Below are 15,370 nucleotides of genomic sequence, written 5' to 3' on the forward strand. Positions count from 1 at the left end.
TGTTATCAGCAGAACTGATTTCACTGCTGTGTTATCTTTTCCAAGACTGAATTCAACTTACATGAGCAGCTGCCCTGATACAACTCAAGAATAATTTACTTTTATTGCAATTATCAATAATACAAAGTAGAAATAAGATGCCTTAGTGTTTAAACAGAAAACAGAGTTGAGGTATGCTTATATACCTTTCTGCTATAGTCTTGAGTTCAAAATTTTACAAATGTTATTCTAAACATATAATTTGTAAAATAAAGTTTTTTTTCATAATAGCCACCAAAGACTATTTTTCATTTAAACTTCATTAAAATCCTAATTAAAAAATGTAAATAACCTTAGGGGAGATTGGGGGGATAATGAGGGGGAAAGGGTGAGGTGTTTTCAGGAACAACTATAAAGGACATATGGATAAAACCAAGAGTGAGTGGAATTAGGGGATGGGAATAAAGGGGTTGGGGGGGAGAAAGATGGGGTGAAAGGGCAGAAAACAGTACATGAACAATAAAATATAAAAAATAAATATTTTTAAGCCTTTATGGATGGAAACTAGAACTGGAACAAAAATTACAAATTGTCTACATGTACCTGAAAAATTAATATATTTATCCCCTACTTTCAAAATGTATCTTAAATGCCACATACTAAAAAAAAGAAAATACACCCCCTTTTTGGCAGATGCGCAGCCTCTGGTGGAAAGCACCCACCTGCTGATGCGTCCGGGCTTTCTCTACATCCAGGCCGCCGTCTGGAGCGGAGGACTCCGCCAGCAGCTCTTCAGCCTCCGTTATCCACTGGGTGAGGTCGTTGAGGTCACAGTGGAACTGTCTCCACTCTTCCACAGCCCTGTCAAAATAACTAGAGGACAGCAAATGCAATAAAATACATTTCCAAACTTCTCAGGACCGTCTAGAAGCAACTCTTCTAGGTAAATTCAAATCTCATTTAAACAGAAAGCTCCTAAATCAATGAATTCACAGCGCACCGCTGTACACGATCGGCTTTTGTGATGGATTACAGTTAATCGTTCCTTTCAGAGAAACATACTTCATACCAAGAGCAAAATAGACAGCACACACACCACCCGCCCACCCCCCTCCCTCACATACGTGCCTGCGGACATACAAGCATATACTAGGCGGCTTATTCGCTGAAAAGAAAGCCTTGTCCAGCTTGGAAAATCAAGGTTGATTAGCTACAAGCAGTTAATCCATGCAACTTTAACCACCTACATGTCAAATACCATAAAATGTAAAATGTGATTAATTATTCTACCCTCTTAGGGAAAAAAATGTATTTTGCTTCCTGGACATTCAGTTCCCAGGTAGAACAAAACCTGAAATGCCAAAACACTTCAAAATTTCCTTTCCCTCTATTATTCTCTGTGTGATGGGCTGAATTTTGACCCCCAAACTCCTATGAGGAAGTCCTAACCCTGAAAGGGACTGCATTTGGAGACAGCAGGGTCTTCAGGGAGGTGGTTTTCAAAATGAGGTCACAGGGATGGGGCCCTGGTCCCACAGGACCAGTGTCCTCATAGGAAGAGGGAGAGACACCAGAGACACCTCCCTGTCTGAGAGAGCAGGGAGGACAGGCCATGCCAGGACAGGGAGAAGGAGGACACCTGCAAGCCAGTCAGAGAGCCCTCCACACCAACTAACCCTGCTGGCCCCTTGTTCCTGGACTTGCGGCCTCCAGGACTGAGAGAAAATAAATGTCTGCTGATTAGGCCACCCAGCCTGTGGTATCTCATTACGGTAGCCCTAGTGGATGAACACACTGGGCAGTGAGCGCTCCAGAGTGGCCCGTTCATCTGAACACAGTCCAGTAAGGAAGTGTCTGCAAAGCCCCGGTCGGGCAAAGCCCAGGTCAGGCAATGACACCAAGGACTGTTGAGATGCCTGTTTAAACCTCGTGCCTTCAGAAATGAGAAAAAGGCAAAGTCCAGTGCTTGTCATACTTAAAATATGAAGCAGCATAAGCTTTGTTGTATCTGGGCCCTAAAGAGTTTGCTTCGGCCTTTGTGTTTCAATTAGTGGCACTGGGAGAGGTTTGGAAGATACCTCTGAGATCTTCATATGAATAAAATTTTTATCTATATAATACAATTATTTTGAAAAACTAATAAAATGATCCCTGATATTGCTAACCCCCAAAATAATGTTTTTATTTCTTTCTTCCATGAACCCCATTTTGAAAATCCAGTTAATATTTGTTGAGTGCCCACAAAGAAGCCAGTCTGTTGGACACGATGAAACTAAGAGCACTTTAAACAAAACACTATGAGAAAATACTAAAACACCCTTCATTACTTTCAGTAAGAATGTGCAGTAACTAAATACCCACTGCAAATTTCAACTTTTGAGTTACTGCAATAATAAATAGAAAGTGTGCTTAGAAAGGATCCTCCAAAGATCTAAAGACTTTGAGAACATAAACAGTAAACCTAGTAACCATTGTGACAGAACCTAAACTAAGCAGTACAGCTGCAGATTAAATAGGAGTTGGAAAAAGAAAGAGCGAGAAATCAATGTTCAGCTAAGATTCACCAAGCCGTCACCTCCTCTCTGAATCCACTCAGCTTTCATGGGAGGCAGCATGGAATCGTGAAGACTGATGGACTTCCAGAGAGTCAAAGGACTCCAAGGCCAAGCCGTCATCTAGAAGTATTCAAGTCTGCTGTCTCTAATATTGTGGCTGGCACTGATATCTTCCCTCACAAACTCCTCTCACCACCTGTGTTCCTGGTCTCTGGCAATGGTACCATCGACAACCTGGGTCCTCAAGCCAAAGACTTGGGGTCATTTCTACTCCTCCCTCTTCCTTACTCTAACATCCCACTGGTCACTGCCTTTTACTGATTCAACTATTTAAGTCTCAAATTTTTCCCTAGTCTCCATTTTCACAGCCATTTCCTAATCAATTGATCACCATCTGTCAGGCACAGAAGGATGCCCGAGCTCTCGATTTTGTCCTCTAGCAATCTATTCTGCAGTCAGCAAACTGTTATTCCCTTGTTACAATACTGCAATGGGTCCCAACAGTCCTCAGAGTAAAATCCACGACACTTAACACGATGCACAAGGCCCTTCTGATACGGTCCCTTTAGACCTTTCTGGTTTATCTCACCGCTATGAGTTCAAGCTCTACTGGACTGTTTTCATTTCCTCAAAAGCACTGCACACTGCCCTGACTGGTGTGGCTCAGAGGGTCTGGCATCACTGTGTAACCTGAGAGGTCACCGGTTCAACTTACAGTCAGAGCACATGCCTGGGTTGTGAGCCAGGTCCCCAGTTAGGGGCGTGTGTGAGAAACAGCTGATAGATGTTTCTCTCTCACATCGATGGTTCTCTCCCTCTCTTTCTCCCTCCTTTCCCCTCTCTCTAAAAATAAGTAAAATCTTTCAAAATAAGCAATGCACTCTTTCTTACCTATGACCTTATGGGACATCCATTGCATTCCCTCTCTTCCTTCCCCTGGCTATCTTCACGATCTCCAAGGAGCCTTCCCAGATTCCTCAGGGTCCCTCACATGGCCTCCTGCAATGCCCCTGTCGCAGCCTATGCAATAATCTGTGGTATTTATTTAATTCTGAATAATTCCTTACATGTGGCTACATGTGCCTTACATTAGTCAGCACTCCATAAACATACATCGAAAGAATGATGTGTGTATACAGGCATAGATAGGTACATATACGTAGAGGGATGGGCAGAAAATTATATAGTAATATTGAATTATAAAAACTTTTCAAATGATAGAAAAATAATGACAGATGAAACTGAGAAAGAAAATTACTCCTGGTAGAAGATGGAATTCTGGGTGAAAATCAACGGAGGCGGTAAAGAAAGCAATGGAAATTTTGTTCAAGTTAATATGAAATGAGTGAAGGAAACTTTTTTGAACAGCATGCACAAGATAATAGAAATCAGGCCACCTGGAGAACACTGTCTAAAAGCTCCCAAGTTTAACATGAGAAGTCTGGACTTGGTCACTGAAGGAGACACAGGCGCAGGGGACACAGCATCTGCGAAGGCGTTCTTAAAAGAGAAGATACGCGAGGATCTGAGGATCCGAGGATCCAAGAAGAGAAGGAAGAAATGAGCGGCTTAAAGAAAGGGAAGAAATCTGACAGGGGAAAGGGAGTCCCATTATCAAGGATGGTTCTAAAATTAAAATTGCACTTTGGAAAAACTATGAAAGCTAATGCTATGAACCACTGCAAAGCAAGCATAAGGGAGATCTCAGAGAAAAATTATCCATTTTATTTTCATGGTATTTATCTTCCTTTTACTATAGACCAACAAAGCTTGAAAAGTTTATAGGCGAAAAGCACAGAGGTCTGGTATAGACAAATGGACGTCATGGTCACCCTGGTGTGATTCTGACTGATCTCTGAAGCTGTGGAAGCACAGAACCTTTGCCATTACCTTGATGTTTTATGAAAAGGACAGAATAGAAAGGAACCTATTGCTTATAAAATGCACATAAACAGAGAAAGAGAAAAATAAACATTTTAGGATAGGTTACCAAGATTGGGAGAGAAAAACCAAGAATAAAAATAAAAAAATAATCAATTAATGCACCCAAGTACTGGGACAAATAAGAGAGACAACCTTCCAGCAAATGTTAACATAGTAAACAAAGAAAAAAAGATAATAAAATAAAATACAGGAGAATGTAAGAGAATACAGTTGTGTTCTTAAAATTTTAAAAATTCACATGCAGTAAGTTATTTTCTAAAAGGTAACATTTTATAATCAAGAAAATGGCGTGAATGTCTGCAATCGACATTACAAATCAACAATATTCTTGAAGTTCTACTCTACTAGCCATAGGCATATATGCAAATAGGGTAATCAAAAAATGTTATCATATGCAAATGATGTGTGAGTATACAAAGGCTGAGTAAGTCAATTTTACACACATACACCGTGCACACAAGCAGCGACACAGACACACCTACGGGGTCTAGATGAAAGTGACCATATACCAACTCTGCAATAATAAACGATGATAAAAGCACAAAACCACCAAGAGTAATAAACAGTTCTAAGGAGACAGGGAGACAAACCTTCAAAATTCTTCTAAGGACACAGAAATGTACCTAGGTAATGAAGAAAAAACTACACTTCAAATCAATCATGTTTTAAACCAATCATTGAAATGACTAAAATTTTACTGCAAGAAAAATATAGAAAAATAATATGAACTTTAAAGTTAGAATAATTAGAGAAAATTTACTGTACTGGATGAGTAATATTTATAAGAAAAATGTTATGGTATTACACTAAAACCGATGGTGCCATAAGACAGGACTAGAAAAATTAAATATATATGAGATAGGGATGCACTTACAGTTATGATAAAGGAAATACTGCTGACGAGGAAGAGCTAAATTATTCAACAAAAGCTGGTTGATCGTTTAAGAAAAGTAAAATAAAATAGAACAGATTCATGTTTCCCATCTCAGGCTGCAGCACCAAATGAGCTGAGGGGTGTTGGAAAGTTGAGGTGCACGAACCCTACTCTGGATCCTGAACAGTTATTGTACAGAGCCACTGACCTGGACCTTAGCGCAAAACATTTTTTAAAATAAAAATACAGGTGGCTTAGTTATTAAATGTAAAATTTAAATCAAACAAAATCCTTCTAAAGTGCACATAAATATTTAACTAATATCAGAAAGAAAGAGTAATTTGTATGCATATCAACAAACCAAAATCACAAAGGAAAAAGACTCACGAGACACAATTATACAAAATTAAACCTATACATCAAAAAACCCCATTTACAATATTAGACAGCACATGCAAAGCTTGAATAATAAACAAAAAATATGAAAAGTTAATATCCTAATCTAGAAAAAGCTTTTGCAAAATAATCAGTAAATAGTAATAGCATCATAGAAAAATGAACGAAGAACATGACCTAACAATGGGCAGAAGTGATACTACCGGGCCAGTAAAACATGTTATTGTTATTGAAATCTCAGTGATAATCAAAGAAATGAAAATAACACTGTGATGCAATCTATCACCATACACCTGGCAAAGGTCATTAAAAAGGCAGCCAACCGTTCATCCTAACAAGGGGTCAGGAAGAAGGACACTTCACATACACTGTGAGCAGGGCTATGATATTAAAGTTCACAATGCAGTACAGAGCCTTCAGGTGTTATTATTTTTTAACAATTTAATCTTCATTAACAGTCAGGTTCAATTAAATAGAAGTATGCACAAAGATGTACTTAAAACAATATTATCTAAATATGCAGAGATGAATTTTCAAATCCATGCAAAGGAATATACCAAAAGGCCAAACAAAAAATAAAAATGATAAAAATATAACACCTAATTTCTGTGTGTATATCTCAAAATTTTCCAGTGTATTTCCTGTATGAACTTTCCTCTTCCATGGTACTTTACATTGCGCTATGTCACATCGTATTTGCTTTATTTGCCTTCCCACTACACACCCATCTCCTATCAAAAATCTTCCCACTTTTTTTCTACCTATTACTAGGCCTGGTTAAAATCTAGAAATAAGAAGACTCAAAACCATTCTGTTAAACAGAAGGTTATTTTTAAAAATGGTGTGTGGTTATATACGGATCCCAATTATCTCTTCCTGTCTCTCACTCACATTAATCATCAAACATGGAGAAAGTGAACATTAATGAAAATGGATGCCTTTTAGATATTAAAAATTAAAGATGCTTCCTTTAATTATTAAGGTATCATGTTGCAAATGACCTTCTATGTGTAATCTCTTTCTGCTTTCTTTAAGGAACTGAACACACCACAATTTACTAAATAGGACCTCCTCCAAAGATGTGAAACACAGTCTCATTAACCTTAATGTATATATGCCCTCTGTTGTGGCTCATGAGCTTGTAGGTTTTTTTAATTAAATATTAACTTCATTTACTCACCCTTTATGATCATTGTACATTCTATTAAGTCTGTCCCATTTTGCATTCAGCTGAGTAAGTGCATCCCGGATTTGAACAGCTTCCACTCCTGAAGCTTCGAGGATAACATCTGGTTGTTTTTCATGAATGACTGCAACCTGCTCTCCGAGTTTGTCCAGTTCGTCTTTGATATTCTACAAATATATTGTCAGACATTCATAAAACCCAGCAAAAAGATAAAAATAATGATATCACAGACTGAAAATTTATATTGTATGACACTTATTTGATATATGAGATATAATCATTTTTGCTATTCAAAACTCAAAACATTAAAAAAAAATATTACCCTGTATTGGCCACAGTATGAGAACTGCTACATGATATCTCAATGGTGGGAAAATGTCTTCACAGATGTTCCAAGTAGCACTTAAGTGGGACATATAAAAAGCTTCCAAACATTCTTTAAAGGTAATGAAGTGTTTGAAGCTAAAATTATTTATATTTTTGAATATCCAATAATGCTCATTGAAATGACAGAAATGAGCTATCAAAGCTATCAAATCTATCAGCAATTTGAGTGTGACATTACACATAAGTGCAAACAGATTATATTAAAAAGCCTTGATGATATTGATGAATAATTCTGTGAGCTAACTAAAAACTTCCAGATCCCTAACTAACTTACAATCAACATGCGATCTCATACCACAACCACTGGCCAGTGTTACACTGTTGTGAGTGGCATGATCAATGTTGACATTTCACATCAACTGGCAATCTAGTGTATAAGAAAAAAATGTAGTTTCTGCAGGCGTTAGATTAAAAATGTCTCTGATGGTGCAAAGAATTCCTAACTACACATGAGAAATCTATGCCTACTTTTAAAAAATTAAAATTTTTATATTTCCTTGGTGAATACAGGAAAGGTTTATCATTTATACGTATTATTAACTCGTTGGCACAAATTTTGAAAGTTAAAGATCACTGAAGGAGGCATAATGACAGATTCCTTACTTAACTTCTACGTTAACTGCAGCTACTCAAATGCCCTGCCTGGAGCTCTACCTTCAGAGCATCCTCCTGAAAAGAGAAATCGTCCAACACCGCAGTGCCCAGCTCTGGGGCAGTCAGTGAAGATTCCACACAATCCATGGACCGTAAAGCTCTGCTGATTTCAACCATATAATCTGCAGGGAGGGGTGACGATTTCATTCCGGGAGCTAGTTGACCCATTCTCATCTGTTGAACAGGGACTGCCTGTAAAATCATGAAAATAATAATAATAATAATGTACACTCTTAAAACATCCCCACAATGAATAACATTGAAAAAAACACAGGAGTATTTGGGGGGAGAAGTGCAGAACTCTGATCCAAATTTTTAAAAACTAAGTTTTAATTTTTTATGCTTTTACCCTGCCTCACAGGGCAACAATCTCTATTCAGATTTTTGTCTGGAGCCTGCTCTTGAACAGAAAGGTTTCACTTTAAAATCTACGCCACCTAAACTCACTTAGCAAACGGGAAAGCAAAACGTGTTCTTTCCTGAGTTACTGAGGACATGAGACTACGCTGTAAGTCATAAAGTTCCACATAAAATAAAACAGTTTAATACCATTATTACTTCACCCATTTTTAAAATCTCACAATTATAGTAAACACTTTCTGGGGCGCAGTGTTAAAAAATGTAAATAATTAAACATGTATTTATAACATCTTTTTTTATCATTCATAAACAGTTTTGATTACAATAGCATGCAGGTAATTCTGTTTATAATCTTAACCTTTGTGAACAATATTCCAGAACATAAACATCCTACATCAGACAATAGGTACTAACAACACAAACTAAATTCAAACAAAATTATGCTAAACCGAGTAGGCTGTTTGTTTTCCCTAATTATAATATTTTCTGGGTCGACTAGTCCTTAAGGAGTTGAAATCTTTTACTTCTAGATGGCTGCAATTTAATAAACACTATCTACTACTTGCAAATAGCCAAAGTTCTTCTACTGGTGAATTCAAGTAGCTTCTTCATCGTTTCACTACATCCCTACATTGAACTTCTAAAACATGACATTCCTCTGTAAATTCAAAGGTGATAGTGAATACATATTCATTGCATGAGTGACCTTGAAAACAGTTACGATTCCTAAGAAAAATCAAAAATCAAACTAAAAGCACTGAGTCAATAACAGTGTTTAACCTAGAGGCCTGCATTTATTTGTAGTAAGAACAGACACCTAGGGACCACCAGCCCGTTTACAGTGTGGCTGGGAATAGGGCCACTGAAAAGTGAGCTGGCACTGAAACTTGTTCTGGAATAGAAATCATAGTTCAACAATTTCATAAATTCGGTTATTTGTAAACTAGAAATTTTTTGACCTCTACACAGAAAATACAGGTCCGAAGGAGGAAGCCAGTCCCAAAAGAAACAGATCCTTTTGAAGGTTTAGCACATTATCAGAAATCCATAAGAGATGACCAATGTAAAGTTTCATGTTTCTATTTCCTTTGACTCCTGCCCCATCTGAAAATATAAACGTATCTAGCAATACGCACTAGAAGAAAGAAGACAGTATTCCGACCAGTGTGTTTTGAGGTGCCCGGGAATGCTCACACAACAGCGAACACCTGAGTCCTGGGGGTGCAGTACGTCATGCAGGTGGACACTCTCTCATGATCGTACCTTAGCTTTGTTGTATCTGGTGTGCAAAAGTAACAACTGCAAATGGATCTTTTCTTTTATATTCTCTTCCATAGGTTGATGTAACATTTCTTCTCCTCTTTGTAAAACCTCCTCAATCTGGGCTCTTTCCTCATCCATCTGAATGTTTAAAAGGAAAAAAATTACTCAAAAGTAAAAGGCATAAGGTCTCTCACCAACAGCTCCCAAGTAGGAGACCTACCCTACAACCTGTAAGTCAACATATGTTCATCTAAATTATACACAAAAATATCATGTTTTTCTCCAAATATTTAATATTTGATATTAAAACATCTCATAAAGAATGCTAGTTTAGGGAAAGTTAGATGGCGTTAAGAGACCACTACTCATAGTCAGAAAGTAGTATGTCTATTTGTTAAGTGTCACATAAATCGATTATACTGCACTCAGAAAATCATATTTGAATGGTTCTATCATGTTTGGCAGACATTTTGGTAAGCAACACTGATGTAAAAATACAACTAACGAAGGAGAAAAATAAGAGCATAGTGATTTTTAAAATTTTGAACCAAACCTTTTCATCTTCATGACTGGATTCCAGGTGTTTTTCTACAACTTTTAACATATTTTCTATGTCATTTTCTAATTTTTCCAAGTCAGAGAGAGGCAACGCAGCTTCAAAGGGTTCAAGGGCGACCAGACTTTCGTAGGATACTGGCTCCTGGCCAATTAGCAACTGTGGAAGAAAAAGTGTCCTTTGAAAACATATCCTGAACTTGACCTTCTGTCACTGATCAGAGGGGTGGAGTATCAAAAGAGAAACTAGCATTTATTTGAACTGACTTTAATTTCACTCATTTACAGCAATGATTTTACCGATTTAAGCCTCTCTGAACTCCCTATCTTCTCCAAACTCTAGCAAGAAATGTGAAGCAATGTGCAAAGCACTGTGACTGCCTCGAAGGCTGCGTAGAGGATCCTGAGACCGCACAGGAGCACCACAGAAATTAGTGTCATGATCCAAAAGCCAATCTTGCCATGGCCACTGACAAAGAGAAAGGCCACCAGCTAAGACAAGTACCTCTGAAAGAAAGCCTTGCAGTTACCTTTCCCCAGTAGAATTAATTGCCCCTTGGCTTTTGACAGCCAAACTCCTAGGAAGCACATATTTCTCAATGAAGTCACTTCAGGAAAGACCCATTGACAAAGACTTTACATTCATGTAACTAAACTCAATGTAGCAACTTTAATAAAACTAAATAACATGCAAGAAAATAATATGCAATGGCTGAGCATGGGCAAAGTAGCCTATGACATTATGGTTGTGAAAGTATAAACTGGCCCAGACTTTCTGTAGGAATCTTTGGAAAATAATTCTAACAGTATTTATATACACAACTTTTGCAACAATTTCAAGGAATTCTAAGAATTGATCCTAAGGCTATATTAAGAGATGAGAAAACAGACAAGCATAAAAGAATTTTAAAGAAGCAATATTTATAAAAGCACAATAAAAGTAAAAACTAACTTAGAAAATTATAACAGATCACTTAAAATACTTCATAGCTATTAAAAACCAAGTCAATTGGGAATATGCATTTACTGGCATATTAATAACCTATACGCATACGTAAGAATACAACGTATACGCCAAAATGTTAACAGAGGTTATTTATGGGGACAATGATAACTCTGTTTCTTTGTCCTTCCTCTAGCCCTATCCCTATGGCTTGTATATTACTCTTTTATGACAAGAAAAGTCCCTCATAGATCTACTGAAAAAAATGAATGAGCGCAGGTCAGACGATAAGGAAGCAAGGTTAAAGCAAAGTAAGACAAAGGTTAAAGCAAGATATTTGCTTGTTTTCTTTAAATTGTGAATAATCTAAGCCTATTCACAAGCTATGAAATATAGGACAGTCCATTATGTCAGATATTTCAAATTAAAGCCAAGTTAGAGAGTATTTTACTTCCTGCAAAAAAAAAAAAAAAAGAGGATCCTTCCTCTTAAATAATTTCAATACACAACTCTCTAGAGGTATAATGAGTTGAATACTCAAAAAATGCCATTCAATGGGCATACTGGAGATTCTAAAACAATCTCGGAACTCTATCTCGGGATGAACACCTGGTTTAAATAATCTCCATGACAGCTGTGTTGTTTTGTTTCACTGCATTTCCCCAGCAAACTTTCAAAATGTTTTCATCAAAGGGAAACATTACTTCTGAGCACTAACTACATGCATGGCCATGCCTGGCCATGCCTGGCCTTTACAGTATTGTAAAATATTTCATTTCCTCCCCTCATGAAACAAGGTAGGAAAAGAGAGAATAAGAAAGATATGCACAAAAAGAGAAAAATTACAATATGAAAGCTATTTTTAGAAAAGCTATTACTTATTATCCTCTTATTTAAATTTATAAGTCTTTCTTTCAAATCTGTAAAACAAGGTAATAGCTTTCCACATTAGGTCTAAATTGTGAAATTTCTTGTAACATTTAGAAGTGTCAACACACAAAAAAACAAATACGCAAGTGTACAGTATACACAAATGTATAAAGTTATGACTATAAAATGAATTTAATATGCGTGCTTCGCCTGGGAATTAGTTACATTACTTTATAGCCAATTTTAACAATCTATTGAGACTCTGAAACAGTCTCTCAAATTGGTTACTTTATTCATTTTCATTTCATATTTTTTCTTCTTCATATGCACAATCACAAATAAAAAAAATGCTCCATTCAATGAAAAATTTACTTTTAAAAGTTTTTACTTATGTACCACATAATCATCTATAATTTAGATACATAATTATATGAAAAATAGCTTTATATAAAAATATAATTATGTTCTGGCTGGTGCGGCTCAGTGGATTGACTGAGAACCAGTCAGTTCGATTCCCAGTCAGGGCACAAGCCTGGGTTGCAGGCAGGTCCCCAGTAGAGGATGCACAAGAGGCAATCACACACTGATGTTTCCATCCTCTTTCTCCTGCCTTTCCCCTCTCTCTAAAAATAAATACATAAAATCTTTAAATATATATACATAATTACTCACGTGGGCACTTTTGATGTGTTGAGACACCTTTTCAAAGTTTCTATTCAGCTCAGCTAATTTGGGTTCTACAAGCTCCCTGCTTGAGCCTCCACGAGCATCCATCAACACAACAGCTTCATCACGAACGTTCTCGACCTGGAGTCTGGCGTCGTCCAGCTCAGACAGTAAACGCTGATTTAATTGAAAGAAAACACAAAATTGTCACATTGGAAAAATCAAAACCAAACATGGAGGAGATGCTAACTCAGAATTAAATAAATGTCTGGGATTACTAATAGGAGATTTTTAATACAATCAACTTGCATAGTAACTGTTCACACATTAAGACTCATTCAAGACTTCAGTTTCTCTGACCAAATAAACACTGATGAATCTCCTGCATGGGAAGAACGTGATCACAAGGAACTTGGCACATCCTATCAAAAAAGAGACTACAGCCAGACCTTCCATCCCCAGAAGCTCTACAGATCCCGAGTCTGCTACCTTCACAATTTCTTCCTGTTTACTTGCTGGCTTTTTTTCAATCTCATCCAATAGAGCTTCTGCTTGATAAAGCCAGGTACTTATGTGAGCCACATTTCCATCAAATATTTCCAACTGGTTCTGATGGCTCTAGAAGAGAATTAATAAAATGCTGATACAATCATAGTTATATAAAATATTTAAGATAACCTTTAAAGAGATTTAAAAGATCTTCAGAGAGCCAATTATATACTGAATTTAAAGGGTTTCTACCTTACTACCAGACTCTTCCCAGTGAATAAATCCTCATTCCTAAAAATGCATGACTATAGTCAAGCACTTTTAAAAATATTTTATTTATTGATTTTAGAGAGTTAGAGAGAGTGAAAGAGAAGAAGGGAAAGGGAGAGAGAAAAACATTAATTTGTTGTTCTACTTATTTATATATTCATTGGTTGATTCTTGTCTGTGCCCTGACCAGGGATCAAAGCCTAAATCATGCCATATCGGGAAGATGCTCTAACCAGCCGAGCATCTGGTCCAGGTGCTTGGTCCAGTGCTTGGTCCAGGCCAAGCACTTTTTAAATTTACTTAATTTAGACCTCAGAACAATAAAAAAGTTGAAGAAGAATAAAAGGTGAAAGTTTCTCTTTCAATATTATTTTATTTGTCTCCCTTATGCCTCATTCTCATATCACAAATAATCTCATTCGCCCCCTTAATCATATTTGTTTAAAAACTAATTTTTAAAAGTGATAGTATAAAAGAATGATTAAAATAGGGATTGAATAAGGTTCTGCCCACTCAGTAGATTGTAACACCTTAGAGGGCAGGGCCTGTGTCTTTTCACCTCCATGTCATTAGCACTTAATAGAACACCTGGACCAGACCTCAGTAATACTTCTACAGTAGAATATAAAATACAATTGAAATAACAAATCTGAAAACAAAAGCAAACTAGTTAAGCCAAATAAACTGGGCAAACCGCTGACACTAAGGTGAGAATTCAGATCTTGATCAAAAAGAGGAGGGGAGCCTTATGATAAAATTACAGTTTAGAAACTATATTCTATAAGATAAATGAAATTCGAAACGAAACGTGTTTAAAAGACAAGGACACAAATTAGTACTCTATGATATGAACAACAGTTGAAAAATAAAATGAGAATAGAAGACATGAGAAAAGTTTTGACTGTCATCTGCATTTTAAGTAAGAAGAATTGATAGGCACCAGACTTATTTACCCCAATAAATGCAGGTAAATCAATATTTTCATAGGACTAGAAAGATATTTCTTGAAAGGAGAATTTGGAAGCTACAGACAAAAAATGTAGAAAGTAAGGGGTGTGAAAATGTAAAGTAAAGCTACTTATAACAAAAACAAATACATTTAATGAACATATTCTACGAGCCAAGAATTTCACATTTGTTATGCAACATCTAACAATTCTGCCAGTATGTTCTTTTATCTGCATATCTAGGAAAATTAAAGCTTAGTGACATTAAGTATTTTTTATCCACAGTTATGCAGATGATATGAATTATACATGAACTCTGGATTTGAATCTGACAGATCGCAACGTAAGCCGGGGACCTTCCATGCCCTACACATTCTGACTGATTTCAGTAAATGTTCACACACACAATGTTCTATTTTTCTCTGCCTCTATCCATTACCTAAAAATTCTATAAATCTGGGGAAAGTCCTATCTATAGTATATCAGAACAAAATAATGATTTATAAATGACAGCTTCCTCGAAGGAAGATCTACTGATAATATTCATTGTTAGTGGAAGAAAAAGAGAAATCCACTCTGAAAATTAAATGGTAACTGCATCCATGGAGCAATTACTAGTGTATTGGTATATAACCAAAGAGCAATACATAAAACTTAACAATTATCGCCCTGGCTGGTGTGGCTCAGTGGATTGAGCATGAGCCTGTGAACCACATGACCGCGGTTCGATTCCCAGTCAGGGCACATGCCTGGGCTGCAGGCCAGTTCCCAGCAGGGGACTCACAAGAGGCAACCATACATTGACATTTCTCTCCTCTCCTTCCCTTCCCCTCTAAAGATTAAAAAAAAAAACTTAAAAAAATAAAAAATCTTAACAATTATTACCATCACAACAGAATCTAAAATTGGTTCTATTATGTATTATTACATTAGAGTACTACATAGTTCATGTCATATAATCATCACAAAACCCGTGTGAGGTAGAGGTGATAACATGCCCATTTTACATGTGAGAAAACTGAGACTCTGAGA

The 15,370-nt window shown here is 36.7% G+C and overlaps 1 protein-coding gene across 7 annotated transcripts in view; it reads right to left on the reverse strand.

The window, feature by feature from the left end:
• The window catches only part of UTRN (utrophin), a 451,811-nt gene that overhangs the window by 261,082 nt on the left and 175,359 nt on the right, over nt 1-15,370 (reverse strand). For all 7 annotated transcript variants that reach the window (XM_037034777.1, XM_037034776.1, XM_037034775.1 and 4 more), the window contains 7 exons: nt 13,122-13,250; nt 12,639-12,809; nt 10,152-10,313; nt 9,599-9,736; nt 7,976-8,167; nt 6,929-7,101; nt 702-852 (listed from right to left, as the gene is read on the reverse strand). In XM_037034777.1, coding sequence (XP_036890672.1) covers nt 702-852; nt 6,929-7,101; nt 7,976-8,167; nt 9,599-9,736; nt 10,152-10,313; nt 12,639-12,809; nt 13,122-13,250 — 1,116 coding nt within the window. The remainder of the gene's footprint in view (nt 1-701; nt 853-6,928; nt 7,102-7,975; nt 8,168-9,598; nt 9,737-10,151; nt 10,314-12,638; nt 12,810-13,121; nt 13,251-15,370) is intronic.

This window comes from Sturnira hondurensis, unplaced genomic scaffold (genome assembly GCF_014824575.4).
Source record: "Sturnira hondurensis isolate 20B ecotype Veracruz unplaced genomic scaffold, ASM1482457v3 Scaffold0022201, whole genome shotgun sequence".
Lineage (NCBI taxonomy): Eukaryota > Metazoa > Chordata > Mammalia > Chiroptera > Phyllostomidae > Sturnira > Sturnira hondurensis.